The 17,246-nt window shown below is 37.9% G+C and overlaps 1 protein-coding gene across 2 annotated transcripts in view; it reads right to left on the bottom strand.

The window, feature by feature from the left end:
• TMOD3 (tropomodulin 3) overlaps window positions 1-17,246 on the bottom strand; it is an 89,466-nt gene that overhangs the window by 24,606 nt on the left and 47,614 nt on the right. For both annotated transcript variants that reach the window (XM_003420527.4, XM_023539495.2), the window contains exons 4-9: window positions 15,902-16,024; window positions 14,635-14,724; window positions 8,026-8,156; window positions 6,213-6,320; window positions 3,478-3,621; window positions 1,775-1,919 (exon numbers count right to left, since the gene is read on the bottom strand). In XM_003420527.4, the coding sequence (XP_003420575.1) occupies window positions 1,775-1,919; window positions 3,478-3,621; window positions 6,213-6,320; window positions 8,026-8,156; window positions 14,635-14,724; window positions 15,902-16,024 (741 nt within the window). The remainder of the gene's footprint in view (window positions 1-1,774; window positions 1,920-3,477; window positions 3,622-6,212; window positions 6,321-8,025; window positions 8,157-14,634; window positions 14,725-15,901; window positions 16,025-17,246) is intronic.

The raw sequence follows: 17,246 nt of genomic DNA, 5'->3' as shown, positions 1-17,246 counted from the left end.
AAAATGCATCTTTTAAAATACTTCAATGACAAAAACCATAACCTAAAAGAGTGGACTTTTGGAAACATGCAGAAACAAAATTATAAGCACTATATTCTTTAACTGAGCTTTGGCTGAAAACTTATTTCAAACAGAAGCCACAAGCCCCAGCAGTTAGATAAAGAAGCATGAAACAGTTGATGACCCTGAGCCAGACGGGCACAGTGAGAAGACAGGCTGCCCTACTGGGCAGTCGTGGCAGGAGATTGGTAAGGCACAAAAAAAAAAAAAAAAAAAAAAACCCAAACCTGTCGCCATCAAGTTAATTCCGACTCATAGCAGCACTACAGGACAGAGCAGAACTGCCCCATAGGGTTTCCAAGGAGCGGCTGCTGGATTTGAACTGCCAATCTTTTGGTTAGTAGCCAAGCTCTTAACCACTGTGCCACCATGGCTCCATTTACATACCAGTGACTAAAACTTGGGTTAAAGCTATAATTATCCTGTATTTTATCATATAAAACTAAACTTATATCTGAGACTGTTTGATAAAAAGAGCAAAAACTTTCCTATAATGTTGAAATCTTTGTTTTAATAGTTTCGTGGACTAACTTGTAACTAAGAACAAAATAACTGTTATAAGAAACACTTGTTAAAATGTTCGTTGTACACATAATACAGGAGAGGTCAGCACTACTGGGCCAAACCAAAAGCAACTTCCTGAATAAATCGAATGCTTCAAAGGCCACCGTAGCAGGGGTGGGGGTTTGGGGACCATGGTTTCAGGGGACATCTAAGTCAACTGGCATAATAAAATCTATAAGAAAACATTCTGCATCCCACTTTGGAGAGTGGCGTCTGGGGTCTTAAACACTGCCAAGCAGCCATCTAAGGAGCATCAATTGGTCTCAATCCACCTGGAGCAAGGGAGAATGAAGAACACCAAGGACACAAGGTAATTATGAGCCCAAGAGACAGAAAGGGCCACATAAATCAGAGACTATATCAGCCTGAGACCAGAAGAACCAGATGGTGCCTGGCTACAACCTATGCCTGCCCTGACAGGGAACACAACAGAAAACGCCTGATGGAGCAGGAGAGCAGTGGGATGGAGACCTCAAATTCTCATAAAAAGACCAGACTTAATGGTCTGACTGAGACTAGGACTCCAGAGGTCATGGTCCCCAGACCTTCTGTTAGCCCAAGATAGGAAACATTCCCAAGGCCAACTCTTCAGACACGGATTGGATTGGACTATAAAATAGAAAATGATACTGGTGAGGAGTGGACTTCTTGGATCAAGTAGACACGAGACTATGTGGGCAGCTCCTGTCTGGGGAGGAGATGAGAAGGCACAGGGGGATAGAAGCTGGCTGAATGGACACAGAAATAGAGGGTGGAGAGAAGGAGTGTGCTGTCTCATTAAGGGGAGAGCAACTAGGAGTATATAGCAACGTGTATATAAATTTTTATATGAGAGACTGACTTGATTTGTAAACTTTTACTTAAAGCACAATAAAAATTAAAAAAAAAAATGTTCGTTATAGGAAATTGTTTACTTAAAGTTGTAAAATACGTTTGTCAAAGGAAGTTGATTTTACCCACTCACCTTATGATCACTATCAGCCACTTGAATTTGACTTTAATTTAGTCAGTATAAAGAAAACTATGCAGGTTTTACAAACAACAGCCACGTAATTTCTCTGCTAAAATGTAAAACATAAAAGAAATTCCTCCAGTATATTAGCTTAATAATCCAATTCAGAATCTCAATTTGATACTAGATATATCTTACCCAAGTCGTTGTTTTTTGTTATAGCATCCGCTGCCCTTGTTCGGGGTCCCTGCTGTGTAAACTGATATCCAAATTTAAGGATATTTGTATTTCCCTCAAGCATCTTGGCCATTTCCAATTCTACAGCTGTCCCCAACTGCTGCCTCTGGAATAATTAGAAATAAAGACTATTAATAAATTAGATCAAAATACTTCTCAAGGAAAGACTAAGACATTCAGGCATATGCTGCTTCTGTTGGTCTTTGAATTTTCCCAATTCTTCAGTACATAAAATAAAATTTAAAAGTTCAGTATATGATCACGTAGACATCAAAAAAAAAAATGTAGATTACCACAATGAAATAACACTTCTTACTCACTAGGGTAACTACAATAAAAAAGACAGACAATAACAAGTGTTGGCAAAAATGTGGAAAAATTGGAACCTTCATACACACTGGTGGGTATGCTAAATAGTTCAGCCACTGAAAAAGTTTGACAGTTCCTCAAAAAGTTAAACATAGTTACCATATGACCCAGCAATTCTACTCTTAGGTACATACACAAGAGAAATGAAAATATGTATTTATACAAAAGCTTGTACGTGAATGTTCATAACAGCATTATTCATAATAACCAAAAGGCAGAAACAAATGCCTGTGAACTGATGACTGGATAAACAAAATGTGATCCATCCATATAACAGAATATTACTCAGCCATAAAAAGGAATGAAGTACTGATATATTCTACAAGAAGGACGACTTAAAAACATGCTAAGTGAACAAAGCCATACACAAAAGATCATACTGTATAATTTCATTTATATGAACCATCTAGAATTGGCAAACTCATAGTAACAGAAACTACAATAGCGATTTCCAGGCGTTGGTGAGGGGGTGAAAGAGAAGTAACTGCTAATGGGCATGGGGTTTCTCTGTGGGGTGATGAAAATGTTCTGCAATCAGATAGTGCTGATGGTTGTACAGTGCTACAAATATACTAAAAACCATTGCACTGTACACTTTAAAAGGATAGATTTTATGTGAATTATATCTCAAAAAAAATTTAAATGTAGATTAAGTGGGATTCTGATTAAACTTTTAGACATAATCCTCCTTTTCACCTTCATAGTCTACAAAATTTGCTGACTTCAAAGGACTCAGGGAATAATTTACCAAATATGTGTTTCAGTCAAATATTTATGCTGATTTATTCTAATTAATAACCACTCTAGATGTAAACGTTTCTAACATGTGTGTCTCTGCTGCTTTAGAAGCTCATCTGGGTGTGGGCAACCCCACATGATCATTATGGCTGGACAGAAGACACCCCCTTAGGCTAACCCGGGTATTGGGGCTTGTTGTTCTTTGATTCACCCTCTTCTATTCATCTCCTGTGTGTTTGGGACTGCGACATACAGAGAGTCTACAAAGTGGATCTTGCCATCTAAGAGCTGAAAAATTGGAGGATGGACTGAGTTACCTCAAAAAGTCCTTCTAGTTCAAAATAGCCAGTTATCTAAATTCTCTTACAATTAAAGAAAGCTGCTTTGTATGCATCCTTATTCTAGATGTCCCAAACGTCCTCTCATTCCCTTTCAGCACATCACCTTCCCAAAAGGGTCCCTGAAAGCCCTCTCCATACCCACCTTTTGAGTCTCCAAGCCCTACACAGCAACAGGCGGCTGTAGCTCCCTCAAAGTTACTGTTATCGATCACTGACCTGGTTGTCGATCTTGAGCTCTGCCAGGGTTTCATTATCTCTTAGAGCATCAAGCAGTGCTAGAATTCCAGCTCCCGTAATAAAGTTGGACTCCATATTTAAACTCTTCAAAGTTTTGTTCACTTTCAGCATATCTGCAAAAGCCTAGAAATTGAAGAAAGTATTTTGAAATTAAAATTTCATACCACCCATGTTGTTACACATTGTAATGCCATAAACAATTTGTATCAATTAACATAACTGTCTTAATGTTTCTCATTAGATTGTTTTAGCTTGACACATTACCTCAAACATCTCACATATATCTACTTTTCATGTGCACTTTGTCACAACTTTTAAGGTTTTTGTCACATGCAATTCCCGATGTACTGTGGTAACATTCTCTACTCCTATTTACGTTCTAATGTTCATTCATACCCTCCATCATGCTTTTTCTCCTCTGTCTCTGACATATTCTCTCAGTTTCTATGTAGGGCCAACTCCATCAACGTCTCTTTGAAACATTTTTCCTTATTTGGGTCCTGGCTTTAGCTAGGTCATTGCAAAGACAAAACGAAGATAAATCACAGACTAATTTCCAAGGCAGGGACCAAAAGGAATGCTTAAGGCAGAAAGATCACAGAGAACTAGAACCAAATGAGCTCAAAGGCTACAGAGAAGAAGAGGCTAACTAAATATTAAAATTCCTCAAGGAATGGCATGTCTTCAATCTGCTTCCATTATAGTTTTCACAGGATCTGGTACAGTGTCAGACATTCAACTCAGTATTTAATAAACACCACATTGATTAAGAGAAGCCTGCAAGTGAGAAGAGGGGTAAAAGACCCGAAAGAGGGAGAGAGAGAGAGAGAAATATGAGTACATGTGTAAAAGAGCTCCTTAGAGGATCAAAGGCAAGGTTAAACTCTAGAAAACATGGATAAGATCAAGCTCAAAGTTAAGATTAAAAAAAGGCAGTGGAGGCAAGGATACTAGAAAAGCTTGGGGCAGACATCTACATGCTTGTACTTTCTAGTAGCAGTAATTAGCTATGTGATCTAGAACAAATCCCTTATCCATCCATCTATACATACATTTATTCAAATATAACTGTGTGCCTATTATTTCCTAGGTACTGTTTTAGAGATTTAGAAACACAACATACAACATACAAGTCCCTATCTGATGGAACTAACAATCTAGTGTGTGGGGGAGGTACAAACTATAAACAAGGAAACAAAATGCTGTATCAGTTGGTAAAATGGGCTACAGAGGGGAAAAAAGGCAAAGTAGGATAAACAGGAAATGCTGGGGCTAGGGGTGGGGTTGCTATTTTATATAGGGCTATCTGTAAAGGCCCACCAAGAAAGTGATACTTAAAGACTTGAAAAGTGATAAAGTAAAACTATGTGGAATATCTTTAGGGAGAAAGTTCTAGGAAGACAGAACATCAAGTATTAAGGCCCTGAGTTGGGAGCATGCATGACATGTTTTAGGAAGAGCAAGAAGACTACATGGATGGAGTAGAATGAAAGAGAGGACAAGGTCTCCTCACATAGGGCTTCACAGGGCCACTGGACAAATTCTGATTTTTACTTTTAGTGAGATGGAAAGCTGCTCGAGGGTTCTGAGTACAGGAGTCATGTAATTTGTCTGAAGTTGTAACAGAATCACTTTTGATGCTGTACAAAGAATCGGCTTTGGGGTTGGTAAGATGGAAGCAGGCAACTCACTTAGGAAGTTATGGTAACAATTCAGATGAGAGAGTATAGTGGCTTGGACCAGGGTGGGAGTTGTGAAAACGGCAGGAAGCGGTTGGATTCTAGAAATATTTTGAAGATTGAGCTGGATATACATTTAAGGTTGTTTAAAGACGGAAGTCAAGGATGACTCCTTTTTTTTTTTTTTGGCCTGAGCAAATGAAAGAATAAAGCTGCCACTGAGTGAGGTAGAAAAGAGCATCAGAGAAGCAGGTATGGGGTGTTAGTCAGGGGTTTGGTTTGGTATTTACATATGAGAAGTCTATTAGATACCCAAGTAAAGCTGTTGAGTAGGTAGCTGGATATGAGTATGGAGTTCAGGAAGAGATATGAACTGGAGGCAATAATCTTGGGAGATGTCAGCAATGCCGACTCTGCATATATACATGATACAGCAACAAAACGGAATGTGTGTGTAAATAGAGAAAAGATAAGGGCCTAGGACCAAGTCCTGGCCCATTCCAATGTTTAGAGGTTGGAGAGATGAGGAGGAACCCGCATGAAGACTTCAGAAGGAATTTTCAGTGAGGTAGGAGAACTAAAGGAAGTGATATCAACTGAAGAAAAGGTGCATGCCATAACCAAGTGGTACACCACAGTAACAGGATAAAGGTCATGATCATCTCAGTAGATAGAGGAAAAATGTTTGGAAAAAATCCAACACTACAGATCCATAAGTGGAATCCTCTTGCAGATGTTAAAAGAATGGTATAGATTTTTATGTACTGATGTGAGCTCTACCGCTGAGTGAAAAATCAAAGTGCAGAACACCACATATTGCATGACTCTACTCACGCTTTAAAAAAATTCACAAGAAGAAAATACAGGAAAAATTAACACAAAGGTTAGTAAATAACGGATTGCCTAATAGTGAGCTAAAATCAATTGAAAAAAGGAGTAAATCTTGTTCATGAAATCAGAGTTAAAAAAATCAGAGTTTAACCATCACTTTGGTATGTTGTTCAAATACTGATATACCAATAGTACCTTACTTACAATAGCAACAGGGTCATTGCTCCGGGTGGCTGCAAGACTGAAATATTTCACATGAGTGTTGGTTTCCAAAGCCTTGGCAAAATCTTTTAGGGTGGGAATTGGGATATTCTTGAAAGACAATAACATGAAGCATCATTACATCTAAGTTTTTAGGAAATTCAGTTCATATCGTTAGTTGAATATATTTATACTTATATATTTTTTGCTTTAAAATATACCTAAAAATTACATAAACACACAATAGTTAGTCTACTAATGAAAACAACTTGGCCTCCTCCACATCTACTTGACCCCTCTGGTGTGGTGCATGTGTACAAGCTGTCTGTTGCCCCAGAAGAGTACACGTCACCATTTCTCCTGCGTTTAGCTTAAAGAAACACTTGCTATTCTACTTTTTAAAATTACTAGTATTATAATAAGCCAATCCTTGATGATTCAAAGTGGATCTACTTTTCCACAGGGAGAGAGAAGTGGGTACTCAACCTCTAATGAGCATGGTTCCTGATGCAGACAACATATATATAGTTACTGGTCACTTAGTTTAACCTACAAGGTATTAAGAGTGATTAGCCCTAAACTAATGAGGAGAGATACAGAAGGCACTAATTTCTCCTTTTAAAGCCTTCAATTCCCTGTAGCCTGGTCATTTTTAGATCATTACTATTGACTCAGACACAGGGAGATACAGGGACTGAATTTTTTTTTTTTTTTTTTACAAATTAAGATTAGTGATCAACTAAGAATATTATTAGCTTTCCCCAAGACCTTCTTCCCCCAGCTCACATGAAGGAACATCCACTAAAGGGGCACAAAAGTCTTACTGCATGTGGCTCATTGGTTTTTGTTATTTCCAGGTGTTCCCCTCCTAATCCAGATAAATCCAGATTTAAAATGAGGAATTTGTAATTAAGCTATTATGCAAGGGCCACTACCTAACAATTTGATTTTATTCTTTAGTAAATAACTACCTTTATGCCCTCCTAATTCATTTCTTCTTTCCTTAATCCAAGGAAAAGCCCATGCCTAGGCATTTACTCAAGATAAATGAAAACATATGTTTGCACAAAAACCTGTATGTGAGTGTTTATGGTGGCTTTATTCATAACTGCCCCAAATGTAACCCAAATGTCTATTAACTAGTGAATGGGTAAACAAAACAGGATATCCACACAATTGAATGTTATTTGGCAATAAAAAAGAACAAACTTCTGATACAGTCAACCACATGGATCAATCTCAAATGCATTATACTAATGAAATCAGAGACAAAAGGCTACATACTGTGTGATTTCATTTACGTGATGTTCTGGAGAAGGGAAAATGATAGGGCAAGAAAACAGATCATTGGTTGCCAGGAGCCAGGGATGGAAGAAGAGGATAACAGAAAGGGGTAGGAAAGAACTTCTGGGGGTGATGCACATCTCCATCTTGATTGTGGTGGTAGTTAGATGACCATATGTATTTATTTCCCAAAACTTACAGAACTGTACACTAAAAAACCTAAAATAAGACAAAGCCCAAAAAACTAAATGTTCTTAGAAGTGGGCAGTATTCTGAATGCCAGAGAGATTTACTCTACTGACAGTCTGAAGGTTTTATATCTGATGAACTGTTTAAGAAGCCGGTCAGAAAATACTATAATAATTTAATTTCTAAATATGAAGGAACCGATGTTAGTATGCTGTTAGAGGCAAAACTTAACCTTTAAGCAGACAGAATTACACTACTATATCAAAACTATCTAGCTGTCACCCTAGATCCAATGGACTCAAAGCAATATAAAACAACTTTATTGTCTGCTTAGCATACCTACCTTTATATTATTCAAATTAATTTCAACAAGACGAGCATCATTTTCCTTCATTCTCTTTAAACTCTCTTCAACATTGGTTGGATTTGGTGGTTCATCAAATACTGGAAGAATCTTTTCACCTTTTACCACATCTGCAGTTAACAAAAAGATCAAGAGTCTAACTGGTTGATACTATTAAAGTGAATGCTATGTTAACTTGGTAACTCATATATGCTACACTTACAGACACACACAAAGACATATACTTACTTAGTAGAACTGGTTTAAAAATTCCTTCTCCACAATTCCTGAAAGATCCTTTATGTGCTGACACTTAAGTAAAGCACCCAAATAAAACTGCATTGTGTATACATAAAAACACATTCCAACATTTAATTTGTTTGCAATGAGTCAGACTTTAAAAATGTTAACAAATGAACATTTTCACTTTTTTAAAAATTTTTATTGTGCTTTAAGTTTACAAGTTGAGTCAGTCTCTCATTTATATACACCTTGCTATATACTCCTAATTGCTCTCCCCCTAATGAGATAGCACACTCCTTCCCTCCACTCTCTATTTTTGTGTCCTTTCAGCCAGCTTCTGATGCCCTCTGCCCTCTCATTTCCCCTTCAGACAGAAGATGCCAACATAGTCTCATGTGTCTACTTGATCCAAGAAGCTCACTCTTTACCAGTATCATTTTCTACCCCATAGTCCAGTCCAATCCCTGTCTGAAGAGTTGGCTTTGGGAATGGTTCCTGTTTTGAGCTAATAGAAGGTCTGGGGACCATGACCTCTGAGGTCCTTCTAGTCTCAGTCAGACCATTAAGTCTGGTCTTTTTATGAGAATTTGGGATCTGCATCCCACTGCTCTCCTGCTCCCTCAGGGGTTCTGTGTTGTGTTCCCAGTCAGGGCAGTCATTGGTTGTAGCCAGGCACCATCTAGTTCTTCTGGTCTCAAGCTGATGTAGTTTCTGGTTTATGTGGCCCTTTCTGTCTCTTGGGCTCATAATTACCTTGTGTCCTTGGTGTTCTTCATTCTCCTTTGCTCCAGGTGGGTTGAGATCAATTGATGCATCTTAGATGGCCGCTTGATAGCGTTTAAGACCCCAGATTCCACTCTCCAAAGTGGGATGCAGAGTGTTTTCTTAACAGGTTTTATTATGCCAGTTGACTTAGATGTCCCCTGAAACCATGGTCCCTAAACCCCCGCTCCTGCTATGCTGGCCTTCAAAGAGTTCAGTTTATTCAGGAAACTTCTTTGCTTTTAGTTTAGTCCAGTTGTGCTGACCTCGCCTGTATTGTGTTGTCTTTCTCTTTACCTAAAATGACTCTTATCTACTATCTAATTAGTGAAAAGCCCTCTCCCTCACTCCCTCCCTCCCCCATCTCGTAGCCATCAGAACTATTTCTCCAGTTATTATAATAGTGGTCTTATACAATATTTGTCCTTTTTCACTTGGTATATTACAAGACACCCTTTCCACTAAAATACATCACAAGTTGATGATCCCACTTATTTTTAGCAATATCCATGGTAAAAGTCTAATATGATAAAAACTCACATATCATAATTTCATCTGAGACTTGACTGGTAATTGTATAAATGCACTAGTAACACAGATTTGAAGAAATAAAGACTCAACAAGAAAAGTGGGGTGATAGAAGGATACATGACCTCTTTCTCTCATGGACAGTACCATGCAATGGGAAAAGGGGGGCTCTCAAGGAGAGGGCAGGGATAGGAAGTGAGCAGGGAGGGAGAGGTAAAGGTGTGCAGGGAAAAGCTACTGCAGCACAAATTCCAAAAATCACTGTCCTCCTTCACTCCCACCCACCAATCCTTCACCTTATATGCCCACACACACGACCAGAATACACCTATTCAAAATGGAAAGACAGAGGACCCAGAATCCTTGAATCCTTTCATAAAATATACATGAACTTTCAAGCATGTGTGTGCAGACCCATGATCCCCCGTATAACAGACAAAATTTTATGCATATATTTTCTGGGGAGAATATCGATAGTAACAGATTCTTGAAGAGGTGACAGACCCCACAAAGGTTAAGAGCAAATGACATGGAAAAACTAACAAGGCTCTGAATGGATGGTTGTCTGGCTTAGTTCTTCTCTTCTGCTCTCTTCTTTTAGGTGCAAAACTCTTCTTGAGGCAAGGTGCTTTGCTTACTTATGCAATAAATTTCCTCCAAAAGTACCTTGTTCTCTTCCAATATGCCTCACTGACTGGGAAACTAGATTAGTTCTTCCCCAATTCTAAATTTTGTAAAATTAAAATTTACAATGTGTGTATTTAAAGAGACTTGCTCCCTAATGCAATAATGGATCCAGTTAGCAGGATGCTGAAACCACTATGTGAAAGGTTCATGGGGAACTTTATAAGAGGTGGATCAGGATACCAACACTTGGACCCACTGATTGTTTAAACACATCATTCAAAGTGGGATGACCAGAGTTTATATGCTTCACAGTGTGATTCAATCACACCACCACCTATGAAGCATTCTTGCCAAATCACTGTATCTGAATTTGATCGAGCCTCACTAATAGTTTACAGAAATGTGGGAGACAGAGAAACATGTAAAATGACATCATAAGGCTGCAATCAGCCAAATCCAGAGTATGAGAAATGCCACATGACAAATGACTCAATGTCTTCTAGAAATAAATATCATGAAAAAAAAGGGAAGGGGGAAGAGGTTGGGGAGAGGGTATTGTTAAGAAATTAAGAGACACTGAAAAGACAAACAACCAAACGTAATATGTGACCCTTGTTTAGATCCCAATTTGAACAAATAAAATTTTAAAGTGAATGGGGGAAATCTGAACATGGACTGGATATTAGATGATAAAGAATTATTACTAATTTTTAAGTTCGGTAATGGTAATGTTGAATAAAAAAAAAAGCCCTTATTTGTGAGAGACACATATAGAAATATTACAGGTGAAACAATACAGAAGTGACCAGGATTTGCTTTAAAATACTCCAAGGGGGAAAAAAAAAGTGTAGGAAATAGGGTCGGAGGCAGAAGATGGATGAAACAAGGTTGACAAAAAGGCTAAAAACAGCTGAACCTGGGTGATGAATACTTTATTCTTTCTTCTTTTATGTATGTTTGAACATTCATATAATAAACCATTCAAAAATTGGGGAAATAGCTAAATTACAGAAAATTCATACAATGGGATGTTATGCAGATATCTGAATGAGTTAGATCTATATATACTAACTCTAGTACCCAGTGCCGTCGAATATACTAACTAGGAAACATTATATATCACTAAGTGATATAGTACTATATGGTATGTGTTAAAATCCTTACTTGCATGTGACATTGAGGCTAGTTACTTAATCGTTCTAAAAGTTTAGCTCTCTCATATGTAAATTAAAGACGATACCTATCTCGCAGAACTATTGTGAGGATTAAATAAGAAAAATCTACATTTAAGTGTTATGCACAAAACATGGCCCATAGTAAGCATTCAAAAAAAAAAAAAGGCAGCCAATATTATTATTGAAAAAAGTAGCAAAAGATAAAAAAATTGTTATGATCCCATTTTTTTAAAAAACAAAAGACTACACATTTATAACATGTACACATACATAAGTTTACATTAACACAGTACATCTAAAAGGATATACACCCAGCTATTTTTTTTTTATTAAGAGCTTATTAAGAGCTACGGCCAGGGGTGGCGGGGAGCAGAAGGCACAGATCGTTGTGAATAGAGACACTTTTTACCTTATACCCTTCTCTACCACTTAAATGTGTCACATAAGCATGTATTACTTTACAAATTAATTTTTTAAAATGCTTAATATTTCAAATCAGACTAAAAAGTTTAGAGGCTAAACAGTCTTGTGGTTTCTCCTGATTTGATCTTATAATTCGGTTTCTTTGTCAGCACCGTTGTGAATTTCTTGAAAATCATAACACTGATAATAAGATTGTTAAGGGGGAACAATAACATGTTTCCCCATAAATATGTGTTGTAAATCCTAACCCCCTATACTTGTGGTTACAATGCCATTTGGGAATGAGCGTCCTTTGTTATGTTAATGAGATAGTATGAGCACAGGGTGTGTCTTAAATCAATCTCTTTTGAGATATAAAAGAGATTAAACAAGCAAATGAGCAAACAGAGATGGCGGAAGACTGCCCAGGGGCAGAAGCTGAAAAGAGACAAGGGCTTTCCTCCAGAGCTGACAGAGAAAGCCTTCCCCTAGACTTCAGCCTCCTAAACTGTGAGAAGATAGGTTTCTGATTGTGAAAGCAACCCACTTGTGCTATTTCTTTTATAGCAGCACCTGATAATTAGGACAGATGTCTACAATACCCAAGTTAGACTAGCTGTTTTTTTTTTTTTTTTAATTTTTATTGAGCTTCAAGTGAACGTTTACAAATCAAGTCAGTCTGTCACATATAAGTTTATATACACCTTACTCCATACTCCCACTTGCTCGCCCCCAATGAGTCAGCCCTTCCAGTCTCTCCTTTCGTGACAATTTTGCCAGCTTCCAACCCTGTCTACCCTCCCATCCCCCCTCCAGACAGGAGATGCCAACACAGTCTCAAGTGTCCACCTGATACAAATAGCTCACTCTTCATCAGCATCTCTCTCCTACCCACTGTCCAGTCCCTTCCATGTCTGATGAGATGTCTTCGGGAATGGTTCCTGTCCTGGGCCAAAAGAAGGTTTGGGGACCATGACTGCCGGGATTCCTCTAGTCTCAGTCAGACCATTAAGTATGGTCTTTTTGTGAGAATTTGGCGTCTGCATCCCACTGATCTCCTGCTCCCTCAGGGGTTCACTGTTGTGCTCCCTGTCAGGGCAGTCATTGGTTGTGGCCGGGCACCAACTAGTTCTTCTGGTCTCAGGATGATCTAAGTCTCTGGTTCATGGGGCCCTTTCTGTCTCTTGGGCTCTTAGTTATCGTGTGACCTTGGTGTTCTTCATTCTCCTTTGATCCAGGTGGGTTGAGACCAATTGATGCATCTTACATGGCCGCTTGTTAGCACTTAAGACCCCAGACGCCACATTTCAAAGTGGGATGCAGAATGTTTTCATAATAGAATTATCTTGCCAATTGACTTAGAAGTCCCCTTAAACCATGGTCCCCAAACCCCCGCCCTTGCTCCGCTGACCTTTGAAGCATTCAGTTTATCCCGGAAACTTCTTTGCTTTTGGTCCAGTCCAGTTGAGCTGACCTTCCATATATTGAGTATTGTCCTTCCCTTCACCTAAAGTAGTTCTTATCTACTAACTAATCAGTAAAAAACCCTCTCCCACCCTCCCTCCCACCCCCCTCATAACCACAAAAGTATGTGTTCTTCTCAGTTTATACTATTTCTCAAGATCTTATAATAGTGGTCTTATACAATATTTGTCCTTTTGCCTCTGACTAATCATAGAGAGATAGTATTCTTCCAGGTTCCTCCATGTTATGAAATGTTTCACAGATTCCTCACTGTTCTTTATCGATGCGTAGTATTCCATTGTGTGAATATGCCACAATTTATTTAACCACTCATCCGTTGATGGACACCTTGGTTGCTTCCAGCTTTTTGCTATTGTAAACAGAGCTGCAATAAACATGGGTGTGCATATATCTGTTTGTGTGAAGGCTCTTATTTCTCTAGGGTATATTCCGAGGAGTGGGATTTCTGGGTTGTATCGTAGTTCTATTTCTAACTGTTTAAGATAACGCCAGACAGATTTCCAAAGTGGTTGTACCATTTTACATTCCCACCAGCAGTGTATAAGAGTTCCAATCTCTCCACAGCCTCTCCCATCTGTTATTTTGTGTTTTTTGGATTAATGCCAGCCTTGTTGGAGTGAGATGGAATCTCATCGTAGTTTTAATTGGCATTTCCCTAATGGCTAATGATCGAGAGCATTTTCTCATGTATCTGTTAGCTTCCTGAATATCTTCTTTAGTGAAGTGTGTGTTCATATCCTTTGCCCACTTCTTGATTGGGTTGTTTGTCTTTTTGTGGTTGAGTTTTGACAGAATCATATAGATTTTAGAGATCAGGCGCTGGTCGGAGATGTCATAGCTGAAAATTCTTTCCCAGTCCGTAGGTGGTCTTTTTACTCTCTTGGTGAAGTCTTTAGACGAGCATAGGTGTTTGATTTTTAGGAGCTCCCAGTTATCTGGTTTTTCTTCGTCATTTTTGGTAATGTTTTGTATTCTGTTTATGCCTTGTAGTAGGGCTCCTAACGTTGTCCCTATTTTTTCTTCCATGATCTTTATTGTTTTAGTCTTTATGTTTAGGTCTTTGATCCACTTGGAGTTAGTTTTTGTGCATGGTGTGAGGTATGGGTCCTGTTTCATTTTTTTGCAAATGGATATAGACTTAGTTTTTATACTATTTACCATTTGTGTTATTTACTGGAGTGTAAATGGCTCCTATTACATTTGCTGACATATTTAACATACAGTATTTAATATTCTATTTTTAATGGGTTTCTATGTTAATACCATCAAACTGGAATCTTAGATTTCAAGTATGTACATAACATTTGTTATGTAAGCACTAAAGTCGATACATGGAAAAAAATATTTAATAAAGGATAGGGACTCACAAGGCATTTTAAATACTCACTTGAAAAATGTTCTGGGTCGACACCATTACTACTTCCCACTATATTACAGAACTGTGTATTTGTTATCAAATTGTGCATCCCAAGAATAGCTATAAATACAGAAAAAGAAAATTATTTTTTATTCCATCTGTTCTAAACATAATTAATTTTACAACCAAAAACTTACATCAATGATTTTAACATTCTCTGGATTATTTCCTATTAAATACACACTTTACAGCAAAAAATGGAGACAAAGTGATTAAAATCACTTACAATCTCTTGCTCATCCATACTCCCCCGCCAACCCCCCCCCCAAATTTCTGAATTCAGACATATACTGGAGTCAGCCTAATCCGAAACTTAAATTTATGCTTAGCTCCATCTGGTGGTTAAGAGAAAACTGAAATGATGTATTTTTGTTGTTCACCCTTCTCACAAGGAACATAATGAAGGTTTTCAACTTAACCTGTTAAACTTCATATCATTAATTTATATTTGCATTCCAGCTAAGAGTAGAATACTAGATGTATAGTTAAGTTCTCATATTTAAGATTCAATAGCATCCCTCAAAAACGACACTTTGGAGGGAAAGTACATTCATTTTTTGTTTTTGATGACCTTGTGCACAAATAAGGCAAAAGCTACAGTATGCCCTGGCCCATTTCGCTCTGATCATAATGAATGTATTTACAGATCTATCAGTCCTCAGCCCCCTAAAGAATAAGAAACCTGTTCTGGCTGTGACACAAGCCTTGGTTTGTCCCTTTCCAGGGTCTTTCTCAAAGAACCATCACTGTTACTTTGAAACATGTTAGTTCTTGAGGCTACTTGGCACTAAGGTCTCCTTATGCTTCACATTTTTCTATGGGAAGGTGGTGAATGTGGCTCAGGGCTGACTGGGCCATCTGCTTTGCAGTCACCCATCTCTGGACCTACTGATATAATGGGGTAGCACCTGACCCTGAAGACTCTTTCCCAGTGCTTGGATAGGGCAGCTTCTAGTAGAGCAGTAGCTGATGAAAGATTTTTATAAAGACTTTCAAATATGACAATATGGGGCAGAATGTCAAATAATACAATAAATTCTATTAATATAAAAATTTCGCTATTTTTATAATTATATAATTTAAGAAATTAAATCTTTTGTCAGATTTATAGTGTAAAAAACAAAGCCAAATACATTGTTACTGATTTAATAGCACTTCGTTAGGTAAAAGACACATCTGTACAATGCACATGCATGTGTGCACACTCACTCACAAATCAATTTGCTTTAAGAGATACCTGCAAGATCACACAACTCTGTATCAGAAGCACCCGTCAAAGCTTCTTCTAATTCTGGATCAAGAGATACTTTTTCTTCTGCAAAAGTCTGTACAGGTTTCTGTTTAGGGATAAATATTTTCCCTGAAAAATAAAGCAGTTTGTTAATTTCACTAAGACTTACTGGCATTATAACATTTTACCCTTCTAATTTAAATTTTTTTAATAACAATTATTAAAAGTATGTGCAATTGAGCTGAAGGAAAAACTCAAGATTAACATCTATAACAATTTTGATGCATCTTTGTTATGGATTGTGTCCCCTAAAAATATGTATTGTAAATCCTAATCTCTGCCTGCAGTTATAATCCCATTTGTGAATGGGAGTTTGTTATGTTAATGTGACAGGATTAGGTTAGGTTATGTCAACAGGGTTAGTTTATTATGTTAATGAGGAAAGATTAGGGTGTATCTTGAGAAAATCTCTTTTGAGATATAAAAGATATTAAACAAGCAAGAGAAGCAGACAAAGGGGAAGGCAGATGCCAAGCACATGAAGATTTCCGAGGAGCAGAAGCTCAAAGAAGCAAGGGCCTTCCTCCAAAGTTGCAGAGATAAAGCATTCCTCTGGAGTTGACTCTGAATTCGGATGGCTAGCCTCCTAACTGTGAAAAAATAAATTTCTGTTTGTTAAAGCCATCTACCTGTGGAATTTTTGTTATAGCAGCACTAGAAAACTAAGACAGGATTCAGTACTGGAAGAGTAGGGTGCTGTTCTAATAATAGATACCTAAAATGTGGAAACGGTTTTGAAACTGAATGGATAGAGGACTCAGAAGGAAGTGAGGAGAACTGTTAACACCAGAGAAGGTGCAGGTGGTGAGAAACAGCATTCAGAGAAAAGGTTCCTGAAGAACCTGTACTTAGATCAAAAAGCAGTCATTTGTACAGAAAAAGTGGATACTGCATGATTTAAAGTCAAGAAAGGTATATGTCAGGGTTGTATTCTTTTACCATACCTTTTATTCAATCTGTATGCCAAGCAAATAATCCGAGAAGTTGGACAGTATTAAGAAAAACAGGGCATCAGGATTGGAGAAAGACTCATTAACAACCTATGTTATACAGATGACACAACCTTGCTTACTGAATGTGAAGAGGACTTGAAGCACTTACTGATGAAGATCAAAGACCACAGCCTTCAGTATGGATTATACCTCAACATAAAGAAAACAAAAATCCTCACAACTGGACCAATAAGCAACATCATGATAAACAGAAAAAAGACTGAAGTTGTCAAGGATTTCATTTTACTTGGACCCACAATCAATACTCATGGAAGCAGCAGTCAAGAAATCAAAAGACA

The sequence above is a fragment of the Loxodonta africana genome, chromosome 12 (genome assembly GCF_030014295.1).
Source record: "Loxodonta africana isolate mLoxAfr1 chromosome 12, mLoxAfr1.hap2, whole genome shotgun sequence".
NCBI lineage: Eukaryota > Metazoa > Chordata > Mammalia > Proboscidea > Elephantidae > Loxodonta > Loxodonta africana.
This window is presented reverse-complemented; position numbering and strand designations above follow the sequence as displayed.